The following is a 25528-nucleotide window of genomic DNA, read 5'->3' as shown; positions in this document are numbered from 1 at the left end:
AAAGATCCCAATACACACTAATGTTTGAGGACCAATCTCTTTTGCTGATCCATCAGGGAATCCAGAATCGTTATGGTTGGAAAGAAAAATCTGAGAAGTGTCAGTGTGCACGAAGGGATCTAAGGTCTTTTGTCCAAGGAGGGGTCTGCAAGTAAAAAAGTGGTCTAGGGATAAAGTAGGGCCTGGCATTTCAACGGTGTCTGGGGGTGGGGTGAAGACAACTGGAAGTTGAAGAGATGTCCAGGGTGGAAGGAGTAGTCTGAGATCGGAAGAGGAGGATCTTTGGAGTTTAAGAAGAGTTTGGGAGGGTCCAAAGAGTTTGGGACCAGAAACAGAATTTGGGGTCAAAGAAGTGTTTGCGGTCAGTGAAAAGGTCTGTGGTCCCAGGAAAGTGTCTGCTTCTGAGGAGAATACTAGCTGGATTCAGACTGTAAGGAGAAAGGGCTTTGAATCTGCAGTTGCATGAAGTGCCTGGGTCCACTGTGCTGCGCGCTCTCCCCCAACGCTCCACCGCCCTCGCGGTTCTCCATCCACCTGCACCTGCGTGCCCACTGCAGGATGACAGCTCTAAGCAGGCGGGGGCGAGTCAGACCCGGACACTGCCAAGGGAGGGGGCGCCCCCTCCCGGCTGTCCAGGGGCTCAGGCCCCGCCCTCCGCCCCGCACTCCCTCCAACCCCCGCCGCAGCCACTTCCGGCAGGCGCTGCGCTGCTAGGGGGTGCAAGTGAGGATGGCGGCAGAGAGCGAGGCCAGCCAGGAGAGCGCTCTGGGCGCCTACTCGCCAGTAGACTACATGAGCATCACCAGCTTCCCGCGGCTGCCGGAGGATGAGCCGGCGCCTGCCGCTCCGCTGAGGGGACGCAAGGACGAGGATGCCTTCCTGGGAGACCCCGATACTGGTGAGGCCCGTTTGCCCCGTCCGTGTCCACCCTTGGGAAGTCCCCGGTCCTCCTTCATCTGTGTTGTACATCCACTTGCAGCCTCCATATCCTTAGTTCATTCTCTGGACCACCATCCTCCTGAACCTCTCCTTTCTCCCTGTCTCTGTTAATTATCTAGTCAGGAAGGGGGTGCATTTCTGCCTTGGAGGCATAGGATGCGACAAGGGAGCTGATGCCAGGGACTGCAGTAGGAGGGATTGGGATTACCTCTTGGCAAGAACCAACCAAAAGGGAAGGAATGCTGGAGGGGAGATCCTAAAGAACAACTGTGATCACCCAGTAAAAGGCTTTTCTCTAGCCACAGAGGACAGGATAGAAGAAACCAAGTCAGAGACTGCAGCAGGAGGGATAGAATCTAGGTTTTAGAACTTCACCATGACCAGGGGTTATGGAAAGCAGAGAATCTGGGGAGCTGCTGAGAATCTCTTCATGTCCAGGGAGGGATAAAGAGAATATGATTCCCCTCTGTCTGGGAATGTTGGTTATTGGGAGACAGGGGGATGGACTGCATGACCTCTCAAAGTCCTTGGGGACTAGAGTGCCTTTTCTGTCCTGTGGATTACTCCATCCTACTGGAGACATAGATCTGGCTGGGATGTTAGGTACTCAGCTCCCTAGGAAGCAATCTTCAGAATCTTACTGTGTCCTCAGCCCTCTGCAGAAACTGCAAGGAATGGGGGTAGGGAGGGACAAGACCCTGCTTGGGAGAAACCTGGTGACCAGGAGCTCTCTGGGTATTCCTTCCCTACTGGTCTCTGTCCTATCCATGTGGCCCAGCTCCATTCTCCCCTCTATTTCTCATCCTCCATCCCCCAGCCTTCTTTCCCTCAACGTCACTTCCTGGCATTAGAGCATCCTTCTGCCTCTCTTCCTCCTAGTGCCTGCACTTGAGCCTTAGCCCTTAACCGCCTGACAGATACTGCTTCTCTGGCCCAGCCCTCCCTGGTCTGGCCCTTCCATAGCTGCTCCCAGTCTGACAGCCTCCAATTCTCACCCACTCCATAACTTTCTGGTCATCTGGCCCTGACCAATAGCACCTATCAACTTGACTAGACTATTCTACCTGTGATAGGTGTGAGGGGATAGTGGGGTGTGGAGGATTTGGGACATCAAATGTCAGGACTGCAGATTGAAACTTCTTTTCCAGAGGGAGTAGCTTTGGAATCAGGAGGTAGTAGGGAGAGGGGTGGTTTGGAGGATACTAGCCTGAAGCCAGGTCTTTCATTTAAATGTCAGGAGTGATGCTTTTGGTGCTAGCATTGCCCCCAACTCATTGTGTTACAATAGGCATACCTCCCCTGTAGTGGGCCTTAGATTCCTCTAAGAATGGCAGTCTCTCCTAACCCAAAGATGAGACTCCCTTGATTTTCTTTTCCCACCCCTCAAATAAATTAGCATTTTTAAAAGCCTTCAATTATTTGTTTCTGCAATGATGTGATTATCCAATGTCTGAGGGCAGGAAGGAATCATGATTGTTTTAACCACTCCAGCATCCAGCACAGAGTTGGGCTCAATAAATAATTATTGAATGATGGGCTGGGGTTCTAGCTGAGTGGTAGAGTGCTTGCCTAGCATGTGTGAGGCACTGAGTTTGATCCTCAGCACCACATAAAAATTAACAAAAGATCTCTGGATGAAATAATGGCAGGAAAGGGAATTCCAAAACCTCAGGGAATATCTTGACGTGCCAATACAGGCTGTGCCCTCACCCTGGTCACCAAGCTTCTAGGAACTTAAACCTTATGATGAGGTTGTGTACCAAGGTTCCCAGGGACATGTTATGTAGATTCCAAGGACATTGCCATCATATTGGTATAAGTGTTTCAGTGCCATATCACCTAGCCCTGCTTCCAAATTCCTAGGCTTCTTTCTTCCAGCTAGACCAGAGTACTGGCTAACATGGCCTCCTATGTTCTCAACCTCATGGTGCCACCTAGTGGCACTGTCCCATCTTCTTAACTAGGATCTTACTGTGCCCGACTGTTCTGCCACTTTCCAAAACCAAGTGTTAGGCATCCCACAGCGGTTTTCTTTATGGAAAGCAAAGAGAGTCAACGATCTCTCCAAGGCTAGAAATACTTTCCTTCCCTTTTTCCTGTACTCCAAGCCCACATGTGCCTCCCTCTCCCAGACATCTGCCTCTAAATATCTTGCAAGTGCCTTATCTTGAATATATTCTATGCTGGATTCATCATCTCTTCTCCACACACCTCCTCTTCTTCCAATGTCATTCTCAATTAATACTGTCATTTAACCATTCTCCAGGACTCCCTATTTCTTCCAAAAGCTGATCAAGTGCTCTCTCCTCCTCCTAAGTATTTTCCAAATTCTATATCTCCATCCTGTCATCACCACTGGACTAAACTATGAACCTCTCAGATCTATATTACTCAGATTTGTAGCTACTCTTCCTGCCTCTACCCTCACCCCAATCCATCTACCATCCTGTACATCTGGTCATGTAATCCCTGGTTCAAAACTCTCCTGTTAAGGGAGTAAGCAAACCAGAGATGACCTGAATCTCTAGCTGAGATCTGTCTCCTGGACAATGGATTCATAATCCTCTCTTTTCAAGGTTCCTTTGTTATAAACCCAGTTAAAACAGTTACATCAAAAAAAGGAATTTTATTGGATAGTATAATCAGGAAGTCCAGGAGCATAGGGCTTTACACAGAGATGGATTAAAGTGTCCTAAATAGGGATTAATTAGGCTGGACATAGTAGCAATGCTTGTAATCCTAGTGATTTAAGAGCCTGAGGCAAAGGATTGCAAGTTTGAGGCCAACCTTGGCAATTTATCAAGACCCTGACTCAAAATAAAGAATAAAAATGGCTGGGGATATAGCTCAGTGGTAGAGTGCCCCTGGGTTCAATTCCCAGTACCACAAAAATAGAAACAAAAACAAATTACAGGGACTGGGGTTGTGGCTCAGTGGTAGTGCCTAGGCACTGGGTTCGATTCTCAGCACCACATACAAATAAATAAAATTAAAATCCATCAAAACTAAAAAATATTTTTTAAAAAATTACAGAATAAATTAATTTAGGCCTAGTATTGTGGCATACACCTGTAGTCCCAACTACTCAGGAAGCTGAGGAGGGAGAATCACTACAGCTCAGGAGTTTCCAGACCAACCTGGGCAAAATAGCAAGATCCTGCTGAAAAACGAAAAAAGAATTTAACTTTTGATCTTCTGCTCTGCCTTTGTTTTTGTGGGCATAGTCAGAAAGCATTCCATGTTGTTGAGGCAAAATGCCCCCAGCAGCTACAATTTATCAACCTATTTATCAATTTATCTACCAATTTATCAACCTATGCAGAAAGAGGACTTTTTTCTTTCCCAGTAGTTCTAGCAAAAGAACAAAGTTTGGCCAGGCGTGGTAGGTGCACACCTATAATCTCAGCAATTTAGTGATAACCTGTCTCAAACAAACAAGCAAACAAAAAAACCCAACCAAGAAACAAAGTTTGAGTCTTAGTGGCCTGATACAGAGATGCATGTTCTGGTTGGCAAGACCTGAATCGCACTCTTAACTCTGGTCAAGGATGAGGATGAGGGAGTTGGTTGAGGGAAGGGAGAGGGTGTTCCTTAAAAGAAAATTGGGAAATGGTATCTAAACATCTAAAAAGTAGATGTCTACTAGGCTAGCTATCCTCTAGGCGGCTCCTTGTGGTCCTACTCAAAATGAAACTCATCATCTTTCTCCTAAGACACTTGTTTTCTTCTGTTTCCAAATAATTTTTTCCCAGTGTCTTGTATATGAATAAAATTAGTAGTATTATTTTTTTAAATATATTTTTTATTTGTAGATGAACACAATACCTTTATTTTATTTTTATGTGGTGCTGAGGATAGAACCAGGTGCCCCACGCATGCTAGGTGAGTGTACTACCTCTGAGCCACAATCCCAGCCCCATGTATTGATTTTTTAAAAAATATTTTAATGGTAGATGGACACAATACCTTTATTTTATGTATTTATTTTTATGCAGTGCTGAGGATCAAACCCAGTACCTCACCTATGCTAGGCAAGCACTCTATCACTGAGCTACACCCCTATCCCTGATATGTATTGTTTTTTTAAATATATGTAAGTGGTAAACAAAAAATCCTTTCATCACATCTTATTCCCACTTATAGTATCTTTTCCCAAAAGTAACCCCTATAAATAAATTCTGAAAAATCTCTTGCCTATATCAGCATTTTATTGATATTTGTGATTTCTTATTTATATAACAGAGAAGAGTTTGGATCAGGGAGGGCCTTAAACACTAAATGAAGAAGCTTGGATTTTTTTAAATCATCTTTTGTCTCATGTTAATTCATGGTTCAATGATCAGTGAACCATGATAGTACTTTTTTTTTTTTTTTTTTTTGGTACCAGGGATTGAACCCAAGGGGGCTCAACCACTGAGACACATCCCAGCCCATTTTTTATTTTTTATTTTGAAACAGGGTCTTCCTAAGTTGCCGTAGCTGGCCTCAAACTTTCGATTCTCCTGTCTCAGCCTCCTGAGCTGCTGGGATTTTAGGCATGAGACACTGTGCCCAGTCCATGATAGTATCTTAAATAGGAAATTATAAGTTGATATTTAATATGATAACACAAAACTTTTTAAAAATATTTTTTATTTGTCAATGAACCTTTATTTAACTTATTTATTTATATGCGGTGCTGAGAATCAAACCCAGTACTTCATACATGCTAGGCAAGTGCTCTTCCAGTGAGCCATAATCCCAGCCCATAACTCAAACTTTTAAAGGCATTATACTCCTAGTCCTGGGAATGGTGTCACATACCTGGAGTCTCAGCTATTCAGGAGGGGAGGATCACATGAGCCCACAACTTTGAAGACCTAATGAGACACTGCCCCTAAAAAAATTTAAAAAGTCTAAAAAATAATTGTTGAGGGCTGGGGTTGTGGCTCAGTGGTAGAGTGTTTGCCTAACATGTGTGAGGCCCTGGGTTTGATTCTCAGCACCACATAAAATAAATGAATAAAATAAAGATATTGTGGTAAATTACAGCTAAAAAATAAATATCTTAAAAAATAATAATTGTTGAATGAATAAACTCTTAAAATGTGAATATAGTAAGGTGCTAAGGTGAAGGTACCAGCTAATTCTTTTTTTTAATATCTTTATTTTATTTTTATTTTTATGTGGTGCTGGGGGTTGAACCCTGTTCCCCATGCTAGCCAAGCACTCTACCACAGAGCCACAACCCAACCCCCAGCTAATTCTTTATTGTTCACAAACATTCAGGACTTTTTGACCATTTAGGCACTTGGGTTCAAGGACAGCAGCATCCAGAGGGCAGAACTATGAGATGGAAGAGGGTCTTAGCTCTGGTCAAGGTAGGAAAGGAATGGAAATAATAACAATTATTAACTACAGTATAGCTATGGTGCACTTGGTATTTATCACACATCCCACCTGTTAGGGATTACTTCTATTACCAGTATGAGAAAGGTAAGGCCCATGACATGAAGTTGTTTGTCCATAGTCACCCAGCAAGTAAGTGGCTTTCAGTTCTTCTCTGACTTCATTCTTACTATCCTCCAATCTATTCCAGACAGCAGCCAGAGGGATTTTTTCCCCCCATTGCTGGGGATAAAACTTAGGGCCTTGCACATGCTAGGTAAGTGAGCTTTGTCCCCAGTTCCCTGATTGATCATTTAAAATCACAAAACTGATGACTTCATGTTCTTGCTTAAAACTGTCCAGTGACCTCCCATAATTCAGGGTAAAATCCAAGTTTTTCAGGAGGCACCGAGGGCCCAGCCTATGGAGCCTACACTCTCTCCTTACTATTCTTTTCCTTTCCTGCTACACTAGAGCCACCCAGGCCTTGGTTTTTGTTTGTTTGTTTTGTTTGATGTTGTTTTCTAATGTACCAAGTTCATTCCCACATTAGGGTCTTGTTGATCCCTCAGGAATATTCCACATACAAACCCAGTGTTCTAAGAGTGACTGACTCCTTATCTCTCAGTTCTCTGCTTAAAACCACCCCCTCCCTTCTCTGATTTCCCCAGGTAGCAGTCTCCCCCAACCAACAGTCTCTTTCTCCCTTGCCCACTTTCTTCTCTCTCCTCACCCTGCCCCTCTTTCCTGCAGGGCTTGGCTCAAACCCAGGGCCTCTATCATACCAGGGCAAGTACTCTAACAGTAAGACACATCCCCAGGCCACGCTCTATCATTTCATCCTTATTTTTCTTCGTAGCACCTGCCACAACTTGTAATAATGTAGTGCTTTGTTTACTTGTTTATTGCATTTTTCCTCCACAGGTCCATGAACTCTATGAAGACAGGAACTGTCTTTTCCTCTCCCCTTAGCATCTAGCATAGGGCCAGACACATAGTAGGCTCTTCATAGTTGTTGAATAAGTAGATAAGTGGAGCAATGTTGGAAACCAGGGTCCTGCCTGATAACTGCCTCCTTATACACAAGGCTAGGCCCTAACTGGGGCAGGATCTGGTTTCCAGAGAGGGCTGAACCGATCCACCCCCTCTCCCAAAGCGTTCTCAGTCCTTGTTCAGGATCACAGAAAATTTGACCTAGGTATCACTCAAGAAGCAATGCAGTCTCTCTCAGCTGCCCAATTGAGGGTCTCTGTCTCTTTCTAACCTGGGACCACAGTCCCTGCCAGCCCTGGAGAGGTCCCAGAGAGCAAAAGCGAGCAGGGCTGGCCAGTGGGGTTTGTGTTGAAGGGGCAAGGCAGGGGGGACCGCAGGCAGGGCCAGGTAGGAGACGCCCAGACCAACATTTGTCCCCGTCCTCCTGCAGACCCGGATTCCTTCCTGAAGTCGGCGCGACTGCAACGGCTGCCGTCGTCGTCGTCGGAGATGGGCAGCCAGGACGGGTCACCGCTAAGAGAGACTCGCAAGGACCCATTTTCCGCGGCAGCGGCCGAGTGCTCTTGCCGCCAAGATGGGCTTACGGTCATCGTCACTGCCTGCCTCACCTTCGCTACCGGCGTCACTGTGGCGCTGGTCATGCAAATCTACTTCGGGGACCCCCAGGTGAGAGGGGCATTTGGGCAGAGGGCACTGGGGAGGAGAGAGTGAGGAAATGCTTGAGGGGGCTGTTCGAACTGGGGAATGACTGAGTGGTGGAATGGGGCCGGGAACTAGGAAGGCGAGAGGGTGATGACTTGGGAGAGGAAGGTCCTGAAGGGAAGAATTGTGGGACGGGAGCGGGGATACAACAAAGAAGAGACTCCATCACGTAGGAGGCATTTGGGGCAGTGAGGTGGGCATCATAAGGAAGAGTCAAGGTGACAAGAGGAGCAAATGGCTTCAATCCTAGCGGCTCGGGAGGCTGCGGCTGGTCAATCGTAAGTTCAAGGCCTGTCCGGGCAACAAAGCGAGACCCAGACGAAAAATAAAAAGGGATGGTTTTGTAGCTCAGTGGTAGAGCCCCCTGGAGTTCAATCTCTATAACTACAGAAGGGCAGACAGCAGAGGGCAAGGCTTGCATGCATGCTGTAGCTCCTGTAGAGGTTCCAGGGTTCCTGGATGACTCCTACTGCCCCTTCCTATCTCCCCTCCCAGATCTTCCAGCAGGGTGCTGTGGTGACTGATGCTGCTCAATGCACATCACTGGGCATGGAGGTGCTCAGTAAACAGGGATCTTCCGTGGATGCAGCTGTAGCAGCAGCCTTGTGTTTAGGGATCGTGGCTCCACACAGTTCTGGCTTAGGCAGGTAAGGAGCTCCCAGCCCCGGGTCACCCTGGCCTACTTCTTGTCTTTTGGTCTGTAGATTTCATGTGGTTGGTCTCCCAGTTTGAATAGAGGGAAGGCTGAGCCCCAACTCCTTGCATTTTTTCCTTTCTTTTAAAAATATTTAGTTGTAGATGGACACAATACCTTTATTTAATTTATTTATTTTTATGTGGTGCTGAGGATCAAACCCAGTGCCTCACACTTGGGAGGCAAATGCTCTACTACTGAACTATAGTCCCAGCCCTGCATTTTTTTTTCTTTCTATACCAAATGTCACTCTTTTTTCCCTGAAGTCAGAGGGTAAAGCTACCATATGGAGAATCTGGAGGTGTTTCTGGAGCTTACCTTCACACACACACACACACACACACACACACACACATACACGTACACACATTGGAAAAAGAAAATTGTAAATTATAAGGTGAGGTGTACAGTGAAGTATACTGTCATCAGTAAAGGCAGTGATGTTTTAGGGTCAAAATCCCTGTGAGTTTAATGAAAGCCATGGACCCTCCACCCTCCAAAAATATACTGTAGGCTGAGAACTCTTAAAACCGAAGTTACAAACTGGTCACCCATGGGCCACACCAAGCACACAGAATGACTTGTTTGCACACTTAAATTTTTAAAAAACTTGTTTGCTGTTGTTAAAAGATTGAGAATTTTCATTTTTTTAAAAAAAAATCTAGATTTCTAACATCTCTTGAGCAATCAGAAGATCTGGTAACACTGGGCTCATTTTTCCACATGGCTACAATTATCTAGAGCTTAGTAGAAGCTGTTCCCCATGATGGGGCAGGTGCTGTCCACCTTGCCAGAGTTCCTACAACTTTCTCTTGTTTCTCTGTCCTGCTTTCCTTATTTTGTTACTTGGCTGCAGGCATTTAAGTTTGTAACCCTGTCTCAGTTGTAAAAAAAAAAAAAAAAAAAAAAAAAAAACCACAGAAAAGGAATAAGCTAACAAAGTCCATATCTTGGTTCCTGCAAGACCAGTCCTCCAGGGTCTACCAAAGAAATTCTCCTTTTGGCTTTGCAGTCTATCCTTACATAATCCAGTCCTGGGGGAGGGATACCAAGTAGGCAGGTGCAGGAAGTTGGCAGAGGTCCAACTCTGGTCTAGGGTGGGGGCAGGGGCAAAACATCTGCTCTCCCAGTCTCTGGGTTTCCCTAAGCAGGGATTAAAATCTCTAATAACAGGCTAAAAGAAGTCCTTGAACTCTGGGTCTCCTACTCCCTTGATTTCACTCCCTACCCTTCTAAGGTGGCTGAATCCCTGCTGGGGAGGGGACTCAAACTCCTGACTCAGAATGACAAACTGAGCCTATAACCCTCACTCCTGGGGATTGAAGGGTGGCAGTTTAGTGATTCAGAAAGTCGGCATGTTATAATCCCTTTCCCCCTTCTGTGTCTCTCCAGTGGGGGCGTAATGCTGGTACATGACATCCGTCGAAACGAAAGCCAACTAATTGATTTCCGGGAGTCTGCACCAGGGGCCCTCAGGGAAGAGGCCCTGCAGAGGTCCTGGGAAACCAAGGTGGGGACCCTGTTGGGAAGCGAGGGCTCAAGGGGGTCTTCCTTCATTGCTCTTCTGCTAACTCAAGCATTAATTTGCTGAGTATTTACCATTGGGGTAGGAAAAAGAATTGAACAGGATCTTCTTAGGCTATAGGGAGGCAGGCAACTCCCATGAAATAAAATAATGAATAAAAACTGTGGATGGTTGATTAGCAGGTAATATTGCAACATCTTACTTCTCTGATAATCTTACCGTCTGGAACATAGGAAGAAGGAAAAAAAGGCCACCAATTACCCTGAAATGTCACAGAGTTCCTGTGTTAAAACTTATACCTTAGGTATAAAGATGCATGCCTATAATCTCAGCTACTAGGGAGGCTGGGGCAAGAGGATCAAAAGTTCAAAACGAGCCTTGGAAATTTAGTGAGACCCTATATCAAAATAAAAATAAGAAAGGGGCTGGGGATGTAGCTCAGTGATAGAGCACTTGATTAGTGTGAGAGGCCCTGGATTCAATCCCCAATACTGCAAAACAAGCAAACAAAAAAACTCATATATCACACTCTGAGCCTAATGACTATAACTTTCCCAGCCTACAACATGTTGAAAGAGTAAGAGGAACTGCTAGGTAAAGGCAATCCACTGTCCTCAGAGAGCAAAAGAGGAAATAGAATAACTTGAAAAAGTAGGTATTTAGTGCAGTGGGAAAAGCCAAACACATTCCTGAGTTCTCACAACTCAGAGCACTAATAGTATGAAAATGAGTTAAGTGAAGCTATATTGTCCACAACTTTAAAAGGCAAGGGTAGGTATAATCCAGTGTGGATGGATTTCTATCTAACTTGTTTCTATCCTGGCTCTTGATGGGGTTTGCTTAATTTATTAAATCCCTCAACTATGATAAATAAAGGCCTTTCTGCATTTGTGTATAGAAATTCAGGGAGATGGGAGGGATGTCTGCAGGGGAAAGCTTGTCCCTCTCCTGGGATACTTGGCATGTGTCTCTCCCCTATGCCAGCCATCCCTGGCTTGGGGCTCTGCAGAGTTCAGCCCAGCCCCCCCCTTCCAGTGACCTGGTCTCCTCTCTCCCTCGCCTGCCCGCCTTGCCCAGCCTGGGCTCTTGGTGGGGGTCCCTGGAATGGTGAAGGGGCTACATGAAGCTCATCAGCTCTATGGCAGGTAATGACCCTCTCCTGGGGACCAGGGGCCCTTGCCTGCATCTCTCCTTGGGTGGCCTTGTCCTGCCTTCCTTGATTCTTCCCTTCCCAACTCCCCCTCCTAATATCCCCTTCCCTTGCCAGGACTCTCCTTCCCAGGAACCCCCCTCCCCCCAGGACCCCTCCTCCTCCCCCCAGGACCTCCTCCACCCCCTGCTCTCCGGCCCCCCCAGGCTGCCATGGTCCCAAGTCCTGGCCTTCGCTGCAGCTGTGGCCCAAGATGGTTTCAACGTGACCCATGATCTAGGTCAGTGGGGTCTGGGGGTTGGGGGAAAAGCACACAGTTGATTGGGGGGAACCTCTCTTCCAGTTTGTTCCTCAGTCTTCTCCCATTTCCCATCTTACTCTGACCTGGGAGAGGCTTCAAATGAGGGAATATTGGAAGGGCAGATTGTGCCCTATAATAGGCTTCTGGGGGACCAGAGCACTTAGGGCCAGCCACTTAGCCCTCATGCACCCCATCTATTATGCATTTCAATCACCTGGCCCAGTCTTGGCACCCCCTGCCCAGCCTCCCATCCCTGCCCCCAGCCCGGGCCTTGGCTGAGCAGCTGCCTCCCAATGCATCTGAGCGCTTCCTGGAGACATTCCTGCCCTTGGGCCACCCACCACTGCCTGGCTCCCTGATGCGTCGTCCTGACCTGGCAGAGGTGCTGGATGCACTTGGCACTTCTGGCCCTGCTGCCTTCTACAACGGTGGCAACCTCACACTGGAGATGGTGGCTGAGGTGAGTGTGAGGGTGGGAGGTAGGGGTATGCCCTAAGGACCCTATTGCAGGGAGGCCCTCTTCCCCCTTTCTACCCTCCCTGCCTTTCTTTCATCATATATATTCTGATTGTATGTATTTGAAATTCTAAAATAAACAAACCTAACCTCCAGTGATAGAAACCAGACCTGTAATCCCAGTAACTTGAGAGGCTGAGACAGGAGGATCACAAGTTTGAGACTAGCCTCAGCAACTTAGCGAGACCCTGTCTCAAATGAAAAAATAAAAAGGGCTGGGGATATGGCTCAGTGGTAAAGTGCCCCTGGGTTAAACCCTCAGTACCAAAAGAAATCAGGCCAAGGATGGTGACATACACCTGTAATCCTAGCAGTTCAGAAGACTGAGGTAGGAGGACTGCAAGTTAAAAGCCAGCCTCAGCAACTTAGCAAGACCCTAAGCAACTCACTGAAACCCTGTCTCTAAATAAAATATTGCAAAAGGGCTGGGGATGTGGCTTAGTGGTTAAGTGCCCCTGGGTTTGATCCCTGAGAACCAAAAAGAAATGAAAAAGGACAAGAAACCAGACTAGTGGTTATTAAGGATTGGAGGGGCTGTTTGGGATGGGGCATAAGAAACCTGGGGCAATATAAATGTTCTGTCTTGATTGAGAGGGTACCTTTGGGCTTATCAGCGCTGCTGCCAACTGTTCAGGGGCCTGGCCTGCTTTCCACAGGTCTGGTAGAGGCCCAGAATTAGCCTCAGTTTCTCTAAGCCCATAATCCTCCTTGCTTTCTGGCTTTTCTAGGGACTGAGGGAAACATCTCTTCCACTGGTGACTGTCAGGACTGGGAGATGGACACAGGAGGTTACCACCTAACCCCAAAGTAATTTAGTCTCAGGCAATAGTGTGTTCTGAGAATTATCATCAACAGTCCAAAACGCCTAGAAAAATTGTGTTCAAGAATAGGATGCATGGAGCAACTCAGTGGTAATCTCCTCTGTGTAATGGAGATGTTTATATAAAATTCTTCCATATTACATTGGGAATTACATAGGTGTATCATTCATTCACCATTCACAGAGTGTCTGCTCAGTGCTAGGCCCTATGCTGGGCACTGGAGATATGGTAGTGGTGACAGAAGCCCATCCCAAGTGGACTTAACTAGAAAGTTCAAGAGAACACTGGCTTTAGGTCCTCCTGGATCCAAGGGCTCCATCCACATTGTCAGAACTTGATCTGTCTGTCTGTCCATCTGCCTCTGTCTCTTTCTCTCTCCCCAATATTTTCCTCAGTTTGGATCCACACTCTGTGCTCACCAGCCCATCTTAGACCATCCCAGAGAAACAGTATTTTACTTTCCTTATAGTTCCAGCAAAAGCCTCGTGGTTGTGTCTCATTGGCTTGTTACAGGTACATGACAATTCCCAAACTAATCACTGTGACATAGAAAGGAATGCTCTGATTGACCACATCGGGGTCACACATCCTTACCCAGAGGTGGAGAAGGGCATTCAGGAGTCTCTAACATAAAGACCATCAGGGTTTTAAAAGAAAAAAACCCAAGTTGAGTTTATTATCTTGTCAGACAAAGGAACACATGGTAACCAAGAAATTCAATATGTAGTTCACTCAGAAGTTAGAGAAATCAAAGGTTTCAGGTACTAAAAAAAGTTTTAAAAAAGGAGAAGATTCATAGTAGTACTAATTTAAGATTAACAGTTAGCACACTGTTAGGATGGAATGAGCCTGCTGGTTTGTACCAGATTGGTTCATTGGTTAGGAACAAGTTTTCCTGACAATGAGACACACAGGGTCAGACCTACTGGGGTCATTCACAGTTTATGGTTTTAGCTGGGTACAGTGGCACATGCCTATAATCCCTCAGGCATGGGAGGCTGAGGCGGAAGGATCACAAGTTCAAAGCTAGACTCTAACAATTTAGTGAGGCCCTAAGCATCCTAAAAAATAAAAAGGGGGGCTGGGGATGTGGCTCAAGCGGTAGCACGCTCGGCTGGCATGCGTGCAGCCCAGGTTCGATCCTCAGCACCACATACAAACAAAGATGTTGTGTCTGCTGAAAAACTATAAATAAATAAATAAATAAATATTTTTAAAAAATAAAAATAAAAAATAAAAAGGGCTGGGGATATAATTCAGTGGGTAAGTGCCCCTGGGTTCAATCCCTGGCACCCCTCCCCCTCCAAAAAAGTCTTGGTTTTGTAGTGACTTTAATTGGTTATAATGAGATGTAGAATTAATTTTGATATCTCCTAGGTGAGTGCTGCTGTAAGGGTAAGTCTTCCTTTTACAGAGTCTAAGAGGGCAGCACTTGAAAAGACTTGGGGGTAGAGTTGAGGACCTTCAGGTCACTCTGCAGCTGTGTAGAGCTCACTGAAGAACAGCAGGACATGAAGTGGGAGAAGCAGGAAGGGACTAGAATACCAAGCTAAAGAGGTCCCTCATGGAATATATCTAGCACAATGGCTGGCACATAGGAGGTGCTTGGTGTTCATGCTTTTCTCCTTCTTCCTATGGTACTTAGGACTTATGGGGTTCTTCAAGGCCATGAGGCATGAAAGTTGTGAACAGTCAATTTGTTTGTGATTCAGATGTGTGTTATAGGCCAAGCCACGTGCTCACAGTGGTGGGTGGTCATTTTCTCTCCTCCAGGCTCAGCATGCAGGGGGCGTTATAACTGAAGAGGACTTCAGCAACTACAGTGCCCTTGTGGAGAAGCCTGTGTGTGGGGTGTACAGAGGTGACTTCTCCCCCAACTTTCAGGGTCCCCACTCAAGAGAAGCATCCCAGTCCAAGGCCATATCCTTTTGGCCTAAAAATTTCTCTCCATTCTACAGGAGAGAAACTGAGTCAGTGAACTGCCTGGGCAGCCAGCTGTTGAAGCAAACCAGAGCCAGCTCATCTTCTGAAATAATCATGGCATCATTTAACCTAATTATTTTAACAATGGGGGGGATTCATCTAGCCAAAGGCTCAGACCTGAAAGTTGGGGTTCTAAATATCTGTTTTCTGGATTTGGGCACTATGTTGCCTCAACCCTAGCCCCAGCCCCATTCTTACTGCCCTGTTCTTCCTAAGAAGAATTTGCCTGGCGTAGTGGCACACACCTGTAATCCCAGTGGCACAGGAGTCTGAGGCAGGAGGATCGTAGATTCAAAGCCAGCCTCAGCAACTTAGCAAGGCTCTAAGCAACCTAGTGAGACTCTGTCTCAAAATAAAAAAAAATAAAAAAGGGCTGTCGATGTGGCTCTTGGGTTCAATCCCTGGTGCCAAAAAATATAAATTAAAAAATAAAAGAATTCATAAGACAGAAGTCCATCCAGGCTTCAGGTCGAATGAACCCTTCATGAGAGTCACAAACCTGGTCCCTCATGTACCAAAAGAAAACAGTCCTAGGAAGGGAAAGGAACTCAGCCTGCAAATTCAAGAAAACCAATAAGAAATCCAGAAAGCTGAATTATGACATGGGTGATGTTTTCTGAGCCCACAGTGGTAGGTTTTGGGTCCTTCAGAAGTTATTTCCCTTCTGGGAGGGCAAGATCACTTCAAGCCTCAGAAGAGGCTACTTCTGAATTCAAGTTTCAGGTCTCAATCTCTTACCTGATTCCTCTGCTGGAAACAATGTTATATGAAGTAGAGGAAAGAGTGTAGTTCTGGAAACAGAAAGATGTGGGTTTGAGTACCATTTGCCTCAAACTTGTCACTTTCCACTTTCCAGCCTTTGTTCACTCCTTAAAATGGGGATGCCTGTGAGGATTTGATGAGATGGTGCAGGAAGGTGCCTTGATCAGAGTGGGCATGGAGTGCACTGGACTTTCTCTTTTCCCTCCCCAGCCTGAGTTGTCTCAGCAATGCCAGTGCCTTGAATGCTCTGGATTTCCCTTGTCTCCTATAACCTTGGGCCAGTTGCCTCTCTGTGTCACAGTTTCTGTACCTATAAAATTGGGGTGATAACAGTACCTATTGTAAGGATTAAATGGGTCAATTAGTTAATGTTGGTATTATTTGTCAGGTATTATTATTCCTTTATTCCTTTGATGTCCAAACATTTAATAACAGGAGGAAGAGGAGGCTCCTGCTCCAAGGAGTTTCAGGTTGAGTTGGACCATTAGGAGCCCTGGATACTATTCTGGCCTGTGGGAGGAGCAGAAAGGAAACACACTGTGGCTAGGAATCTGGACATCTCACTATCTGTCCCTGCCCTGAAAATCGCCTACAATGTGACTCTGGGCAAGTCACAGTCTCTTAAGCCTTAGTTATCTCATATAGCAGAGGAAACTGAAGACTAGTATTCTCAGTTCAAGTCCTGGCTCTGCCTTCAACTTGGCATGTGAACTTGAGTGGGTCCCTTCTTAATGCTTCTGTTTCCTTATCTGATGGGGGGGCTCAGTGCAGTGGTCTCAGAGCATGCGATAATGGGATGTACAGCTGGAATGTGGAATGTGAAGATGACTTGACCCCTCCCTTGCTCTCTGTTATTTCTTGTCCTTTCAGGCCACCTGGTTCTGAGTCCCCCACCCCCACACACAGGCCCTGCCATCATCAGTGCTCTGAACATCCTTGAGGGCTTCAATCTCACCAGCCTGGTATCCCGGGAACAGGCTCTTCACTGGGTGGCAGAGGTAAAGCCAGCCCCTCCATCTCACCTGGGTTTGGGGACACTAGGGATAGCAAGAGGGGTTACTGCCTTGAGGGAGGACTAAGTCACCTTAGTTTTCTTTCACATGAGGATCCCTAGGTGGGGCTGCATAAAGGGGCCTGGCAGCCTCTTCCATATCCTTGCTGTGTTTTCAGACCTTGAAGATTGCATTAGCCCTGGCCAGCAGACTGGGAGATCCCATCTATGATTCTACCATCACTGAGAGCATGGATGACATGCTCAGGTAGGTCTTAGGGCAGGATTCCAAAGGGTGTGAGGTGGTAGTGGGTTTGGGGAAAGGATCCAGTGAAGTTCCAGGTCAGTTTCAGCTGAACCCCAACTCACGATCTGACACTGGTCACCTTTGCCTCTGCAGGCAAAGGTGTCCAGTGAGCTGGGCATGGTAGCACACACCAGTAGACTCAGCTACTGTGGAGGCCCAGGCAGAAGGATCAAAAGTTTGAGACCATCCTAAGCAAATTAGCAAGACCTAAGTAATTTAGTGAGATTCTGTCTCAAAATAAAAAGTAAAATGGGCTGGGGATATATGTAGCTCAGTGGTAAAGCCCCTGGATTCCATCTTTGGTACAAAAAAAAAAAAAAAGAAAAAAGAAAACAAACCAACTAACAAAAGTTTAAAAATGAAGTTTAAAAAAGACTGAGGATATAGTTCAGTGTTAGAGCATTTGCTTAGCATGTGGTACTATCCCCAGTACTCACCACACAAAAAAAAACAAAACAAAAACCCATCAAGTTAAATTATGGGTTGTGTATGTATGAACATATCACAATGAATCCCATTATTATGTAAATCTATGATGCACCAATTAAAAAAAATCATATCAGACATGACAAATGCATACAATTTTATCTGTCAAATTAAAAAGTTAACATCACTTATCCAGGAAAAAAAAAGGCAAAAAGAGCAGCATTCAGAAACAATAACCACATCATGGTCACTGGGATAAAAGCATGAAAACCAAGGTTCCCCCTCCCAGCTATCTGAAACCAAGCCCCAGGTTCCTATACTGCGTGGTCACCATCCTTCTTGGTTGAAAACTGAACGAATGTCTTCAATAATCCTTGGTAACTTATTATTCTCTAATCATTATGAATAACCCAACACACAGTTAATAATAGTAATCTGAGAAACCATCACTTGAACTTTAAAAAGTCTGGAGTCCTGGGGGGCATGGTGGCCCATGCCTGTAATTCCAGCAACTCAGGATGTTGGAGCAGGAGGATCACAAGTTCAAAGTCAGCCTCAGCAACTTCCTGAGATTTTAAGCAACTCAGTGTTACCGTGTCTCAAAATAAAAAATAAAAATATCTGGAGATGTAAAACATCCCCAGTGTAAAAACATCCCTGGGTTCTGTCCCCAGTACCAAAAAAAGGAAAAAAATTAATTTTAGAAAAGAATCTGAATAATACCTAAATAAATCTATTCAGTTCAATTACTCAGCAGTAAGTGAGCTTCTACCCTCATAGGCCTAGTAGTCCAGTGAGGGAAGGAGATTTAATCAAATAATCACATACACATCACAGGTAGTTGGGGTGTATTGAAAGCTTGTTGTATGCTCATCCCCCACTCCTTGTCTTTTTAGCAAGGTGGAGGCTGCCTACTTCCGGGGCCACATCAATGATTCTCAGGCAGCCCCTGCACCTCTCCTGCCTGTCTATGAGCTGGATGGGGCTCCCACCGCTGCCCAGGTGCTGATTATGGGCCCTGATGACTTCATCGTGGCAATGGTTAGGTATGCCAGCTCAGACTTAGAACCTGTAACAAAAGATCATTTGAACCGGGTGGTGCTGGTGGGGTCTGGGAAGAAGTGAAAGTAGTCACAGAGCTCATCTGACCCCCATCTCTGCCCCCAGCTCCCTGAACCGGCCCTTTGGCAGTGGCCTCATCACCCCCTCGGGGATCCTGCTCAACAGTCAGATGCTGGACTTCTCCTGGCCCAACAGAACTGCTAACCATTCTGCACCCAACCTGGTAGGGTCTTGCTTCTCTCCTCTCATGGGGACCCTGAGGCTAGGTAGGAGGTACAGCTGTATAGTTGCTTCTTCCTCCCTATTTCCCCTAGGAAATTCTATTATAAGGAAACAAGATATCCACTTCATCCCTAGTCCTGCTCATTCTGAAGCATGGATTCTGGTGGGTCAGAAGAACCCTTATCTCATTCTGCCACTCTCTTACTCTGCAACCCAGGGAAAGTCTTGCCCATCTCTGGACCTCATTTTGTTCACCTGTACAATGAGGATATTGGCTCTAATTTAATGATTTGGGTTCTTTCCAGCACTAGTGGTCTATAACAGCATGATACTGAGCTGGTGGGGCTCAGCCCAATGATTGAGAACCAAAAAAGAACCCAAGGAGGAAGGAATTAGATGTTATTGTTCTAGCTGGAGACCAGCACTCTTACACTGTATACGATGCCTGGCAGGGCAAAGACACCTAGAGGTGATCCAGTGGGGATTCTACTCTGCTTTCCTGTCGCCATCTTTTTGTCTTGGTTCTTTTCCCTGCCATCCATAGCAGCCTCACAGCTCAATGGGTCCTCTTATTATTCCACCTTATCCACCCTAGCCATCCAGGGACCCCTTCCCTTTCACAGCAGCATACTGTTGCCTGGAGGGAAACAGTCCCCGTTTCCTGTAGATGATGCAAAGAAGGAGAGGAGTAGGAAGAGTGGTGGAGTGGCCCTTGCCCCATCCCACACCTCCTTTGCGGTCTCTGCCCTCCAACAACAGGAGAACTCGGTGCAGCCAGGGAAGCGGCCACTCTCTTTCCTGCTGCCCACTGTGGTCCGACCGGCAGAGGGGCTCTGTGGGACCTACCTTGCCCTGGGGGCCAACGGAGCTGCCCGGGGCCTCAGTGGTCTGACCCAGGTGAGGTTTCTTTCTTTATGGGCCTTTTGCAGTCAGGAACCAGCTGTGGCCTGGGCTGTGATGCCCCTTCTATCTCTGACTTGTTTCTCCATCCCTTACACCGCAAACTTGAACTGAATTGCTTTGTGCCAGGCCCATCATGGGCACAGATAGACTGTGCTGAGTTTCTTAGTGAAAATGGGCCCAGCAGCCCCTGTCTTTCCAGGTTGCAAGGGAAATTGCAGGGCCAATAGAATTGAAAAGTGATATAGCATCTGGGCCACCTGTGTTCTGTGAACCTCAATTCCCATCATTTCTCTATCCTGCATCTAAATAGATAACCAGCCTCTTTAGAGTCTGGGTTTGTTTTTTTTTTAATCTGTTTTTATTATTTATTTTTAATTTTTTTTAATTTTTAGAGTCTGATTTTAAACGGAAGGGCCACTACTCTCCAGAATACCTCAGGACAGTTCCTTGAATGTCTTGAGCTCCTGTTATATGTGCCAGGCATATGTTTTGGCAGGTGACAAGTTAATTTTGGAACTAGACTCCCGTGGGTTCTAGTCCAAGTGTTGCCAATTTCCAACTGTGTGATGCTAGGAAATTCACTTAACCTCTCTGAACTTCAGTATCATCCTCTATAAACAGTATCATCCTCTATAAATAGTTAATATTTATAGAGTTCTTACAAAGTGCTGAGTACTTTTAACCTTCCCAACTCTGGAAAAAGGCTTATTTCTATTTTATAGATGAAGAAATTGGAACTGGAAAGGTTAAGAAGTTAAGTTCCTTCAACTAGCAAGGGTGGACAGGTAGTTCAGATCCAGAGTCTACTCACGCTCCTAACCACTAAACTGAAAGTACAAATGTGTACCTTAAATCACCTCTAGCTGTTAATCCTGCCCTATCCAGAGAGAAGGGAGGGAAACTCTGAGCTAGATTTAAAGGGGAAGGTCCCTCTTCCCTGGCTTCCTCTAAACTCTTCAGTGAATCACTCTCGTTCTCTGGCCTTCAGTTTCCTCCTCTATGAAGCAGGGATAGTTATCACAGGCCTGCCTGTCTGGTTTCAGGGTTGTTGAGAAGCCCAGATGACACACCTGGTGTGAGGGTTCTAAAGGCTAAAGAGTCTGGACCAAGGGTGAGAGCTGGGGAGCCCTGCCTGGTTCATCACCCCTGGGACAGCCCTGATTTTTCTGCTCCTTGGCTACCTACAGGTACTGCTGAATGTCCTGACCTTGAACCGGAACCTGAGTGACAGCCTGGCCCGAGGCCGCCTTCACCCAGACCTGCAGTCCAACCTCCTGCAGGTGGACAGTGAGTGCAGAGCAGAGACTCCCGTGGGGTGGCCACAGAGACAGGTTTCCCCTACCTTGATCAGCACCAGTTTCCTTCTTGCCAAAGTTTGGTTTCTTTCCACAACTTCCTGTTAAAGTAATGAAAGATCTGGGGACTGGAACCATCTTGCTATTTCCTTTGTGTCCTTGAAAAGGTCCATTTTTCATCTCTGAGCCTTGGTGTTCTCATTTGTAAAATAAGGTACAGTTGTTCATTCTGCAAACCTTCGTTCATACCTTATTTTGTATTGAACACCTGCTGTGTGCCAGACATCATTCTAGGTTTTAGAGATAGTGCATTTGTAAGCAGATGGGGAAATAATCAAAGAGATAAGGGAGAGTAAAATAAATACCCAGCTGAGCATTAAAACAGAATGATATAACAGGGCTGACTGGTGATATCTAAGTGACCAGGTGATATCTAAGCTGAGATCTGAAGAGTGAGAAAGAGCCCACCAGACAAAGAACTGAGGCAAAGCTTTGTAGGCCAAGAAGACAAGTGCAGAGAACTCAGCAGAAATGGGCTTGGTGTGTTTGAGGAATAAAAAGAAGACCAACCTGGGATGGGGTTGTGATTAAGTATAGAGCACTTGCCTTGCATGTGTGAGGCAATGGGTTCCATTCTCAGCACCACGTATAAATAAATAAAAAAAATACAGGTCCATCAAAAACTAAAAAAAACAAAAACAAAAACAAACACCAACCTCAGTGAGAATGAAATCAGAGAAGAGAGGCAGGCAAGGACCTTCTAGATTTATGGTGAGAAGATTGACTTCTAAGAACAAGGGCTTAATTTTGGATGCAGCTTAATTTTGTAAATAGGAAAATGTGTGCATCTTTGAGGAGTTTTATTATAACCAACCATGTACTATGCTAGTCCAAAAGGGATAGAGAATTGATCAAGATATAATTTTTGTTTGTTCAGTATTATCTCCATTTTGCAGATAAAGAAACTGAGGCTTACAGAAGTTATAAACTAGTCAAAGATCAACCAGCAAGTGGCAGAAGTGATATTAGAACAAACCGCTGGCTGATATCAAAGACTCTGCTTCTTTACTGCCTGGCCCTTAATATCTCCTGCACTTGAAGCATGTTAAAATCACAGTCCTAGGTCATCTGCAGTCAGACCCTATAGTTGGTCAGTGATATCAAACCGCAACTGATGCATGAAGGAGACTCTTGAAACTGAACTTTATTCAACTTTATTCTGCTAGTCTCTACTAAGTATAAGGTGGCATGCTAAGTTACTTATGGTAGCTCATCCCTTGCACAGTCTTAGAAGGGGATATCAAGTGTGGGGTTCTGGGAAAAGAAACATTTATCCACCTGAGACCCCAGGAAGGCTTTATGGAGGAGGTAACAACTGGCTGAGCCCTGAAGTATGAGCAGGAAATTGGCATGTGGAGATGAAGGGATTCTGGAAAGAAGGAATAACCTGGAAAAAAAAAAAAACAGAAAGAATAGTTTAGAGTGCAGCCAGGAGTCCAGTCATTTCCCAAACTCCTGAATTTACTTAGCACTTTCACAACTTTGGCCACATGACTTTGGCCACATTTACATGTGGTCTAAACCTTTATTTACATAATACATATGTATAAATGGACTTGTTTTTTACCCAAATGTGTTTTAAGTAAAACTTATTAACACAGAGAGATTCTTTTTTAAAACATTCAATCAAAATTAGAAAAATAGCATCATTTGTCACAAATAAATAATAAATAGCTATTTTAAAAATCAAATATTTTTAGGTTTTAGGTAGATATTATTACCTACAGAAGGCTCTGAGACCTGCTTTCTATGTTAAAAGGGTAATTAGACTATTCAGAGGCCAAACTGAAACTTGGTCCTTGCCATAATCAAAAAGATTGAAAATGAACCATGAGTGAACAGATTTCTGACTAGATGATTTAATATTATTCAATAATGTGTCTTTTATCTCAAAAACTACCTAAACTCATTCTGTCTGGAGAAATAAGCAGACCAGATCTTTATAGAAGAGCATTGGGAGGTGAAGTTAACAAGGCTTATCATGGAGGGCAATGTTAAGAAGCACAGATTTGCTGGGCACTGTGGTGCCCACCTATAATCACAGCAATTTGGGAGGCTGAGGCAGGAGGATTGAAAGTTCAAGGCCAGCCTCAGCAACTTAGCAAGACTTTGTCTCAAAATTTAAGAAAAAAGGTGGGGGAGATTGGGGATGTAGCTCAGTGATAGAGTGTCCTTGGATTCAACCCTTAGTGCTGTAAAAAAGAAGAGGAAGAGGAAGATGAGGAGAAGGGCACGACTATCCAATTGAATAGGGCAGATGGATTGAAGGGAAGAGAAGGTAAGTTGAGGAAATACAAGAAGGAGCTTGGGTATGGCTCAGGTGAGAGATAATGAGAACCTAAACTTATGCAAGAAGATAGGGGTAAACACCCCTATCTGGTAAATACCTGCTTAACTTTTATTAGGTACTGACTCTGTCCAGGCAATGGGGAGCAATAGCAAACAAGATAACAACCCTATCTTCAAAAAATTTTAATCTAGAGGGGGGAGACAAAGCCAATAAATAAACAAATACAAGTGATATTATATACTTTGAAAGAAAACAAAGCAAGGTAAAGTTGGCAGAGACTGCTATTCTAGGTAATGGTCAGCATAAAGCCTGACACACATTAAGTGCTTCTCAAAGAAGTGCCTTTTGACCAAAGACTGGAATAAAGAAAGGAAGCCAGCTTTGAAACCATCTAAAAGGAAAGCAGACCAGGCAGAAAGAACAAGAAGTGCAAAATTCCTCAGGTAGGAGCATGTTTGATCTACTTTAGGGACAGCAAGGAAGCCAGTGTGTTTGGAATAAAGTAAGGTGGAGAATAGAAGGAATAAATAAGAATAATTTAGAGAGGTAGCAAGGTCCTAGATAATGTTGTGCTTTAGAGGCCTTGATAAGGATTTTGGATTTTATTCTAGGTCCATCAAACCTGGTAGAATATTTTGTTTTTGTGGCACTTGGTATTGACCCCAGGGGCGCTTTACTGCTGAGTTATATCCCAAGCCTTTTGTATTTTTTGAGACAGGGTTTCTTTAAGTTGCTAAGGACTTAACTAAGTTGCTAAGGCTTGCCTTGAATTTATGATCCTTCTGCCTCAGCCTCCCAAATCACTGGGATTATGGGCATGTCCCACTAAGCCTGGTTGGTGGAGTGTTTTAGGGGATTAACAAGGTCTGACCAGTGTTCTAAAGGATCCCTTTGGGTACTGTGTGAAGAGACTGAAGGGACGACAGGACTGGAAGCTGGGTGGGTGGGGGGCAGTTAGAAGACTGTGCTGTAATCCTGGCAAATAGTGATGGCAGCTTGGACTAAGCAGGTGGAGATGAAGACCCTCAAAATCCTTTTTCCAATGTTGAGAATGACTACATTTTCAATCACTTGCAGTAAACAAGGCTCTGAGCTTCCTGTGCATTCTCTCCTTTAATCCCTGAAACAATTTCATGTGCTGGCTCTTTTATTATCCCCCATTCTGTACATGAGGATACTGAGGCTCGGAGAGGTGAAACAGTTTGCCCAACGTCATGCAGGAACACCCAAGACCAGGACTCAAATCCGCTGTAGGTCTCCTTAGCCCGTGCTCTGAACACTCTAAATGTGTGTATGTTGGGGATGGTTTTCAGGTGAGTTCACAGAGGAAGAGATAGAATTCCTGGAAGCCAGGGGTCACCACGTGGAGAAGGTAGATGTCTTATCCTGGGTCCATGGCAGCCGGAGAACCAACAACTTCATCATCGGTGTGAAGGACCCGCGGAGCCCAGATGCAGCTGGAGCCACCATCCTGTAGAGCAGCGGGGTGGGGCGGGGTCTCTGCTCCCCACCTTTGCATGTTCCCAGAGTCCTTCCTTCTCCCAAGTTTGGTCTCAGGGGGACCCCAGGGATGCCCCAGATTAGGGGCCAGAGGGAATGCTTAGCAAACCCTATCCCAGAGTAATTGAAAAATTCTCCATCATGAGGCCTGTGGTGGTGGTGGTAGTTAATGTCAGTGTCCACGACTAGGCAGGGGACCTTGAGGGGTCTTTCTCCTCTCTTCTTTTAGCCATGCTGGCTCTGAGCTTAGGGATATGCTTGCAAACCCTTCTCAAGGGTGTTATAACCCTAACATCTACAGACTATCCTGACCTGGGCCTTGTCTTCCAGCTCCCTTATCCTGTTCCCAGCCTCATTTCTTAAATGATTAGGATTTTTTTAAATGGACCATCGTGGGAAGAGAGTAATCCTCTCCTCCTACCAGGTTGAGGTGGGGACCTTGCATCTGGGGGTCCCCGGGGTGTGGGGTAGGGGTGGGGGTGGGGACCAGCTCAGGGGCTTCCATTTGCAAAGGGAAATTAAAGAAAGAATATTGCTTACCCATGACTCTAGCCTGATTTATGTTTAACTAGGTTGGAGGTGGGAGTGGGAGAGCAGAACTTGGTGTCCTATCCCAGAATCTCTGCCTCTATGGCTAACTGCAGCCCCTTTGTAGGGGTTCTAGATCCAAACTTACACTACCAATAATAATCTATTTTTGTTGTTATTATTTTTGATAG

General features: G+C 45.4%; 1 protein-coding gene across 2 annotated transcripts; it reads left to right on the top strand.

Annotated features, from left to right (window-relative positions):
* Nucleotides 1-729: 729 nt before the first annotated feature.
* On the top strand, nucleotides 730-25238 carry Ggt7 (gamma-glutamyltransferase 7). 2 transcript variants are annotated; one of them, XM_077799842.1, is made up of 16 exons: nucleotides 730-898; nucleotides 7730-7965; nucleotides 8497-8648; nucleotides 10088-10216; nucleotide 10497; nucleotides 11298-11365; nucleotides 11577-11650; nucleotides 11935-12131; nucleotides 14782-14869; nucleotides 16624-16751; nucleotides 16924-17012; nucleotides 18374-18523; nucleotides 18645-18762; nucleotides 19521-19658; nucleotides 20852-20951; nucleotides 24623-25238. In XM_077799842.1, exons 1-16 carry the CDS (start codon nucleotides 730-732, stop codon nucleotides 24784-24786), a joined length of 2001 nt encoding a protein of 666 aa, XP_077655968.1. In that variant the 3' UTR covers nucleotides 24787-25238. The 2 variants fall into 2 exon arrangements, with proteins under 2 accessions (XP_077655968.1, XP_026239034.2); XM_026383249.2 differs by lacking the exon at nucleotide 10497 and having other exon boundaries at nucleotides 10088-10205.
* The last annotated feature ends 290 nt before the right edge of the window (nucleotides 25239-25528 follow it).

This window comes from Urocitellus parryii, chromosome 6 (assembly GCF_045843805.1).
Source record: "Urocitellus parryii isolate mUroPar1 chromosome 6, mUroPar1.hap1, whole genome shotgun sequence".
Lineage (NCBI taxonomy): Eukaryota > Metazoa > Chordata > Mammalia > Rodentia > Sciuridae > Urocitellus > Urocitellus parryii.
Note: the sequence above shows the minus strand (reverse complement) of the source record. Positions and strands in the feature narration are given on the sequence as shown.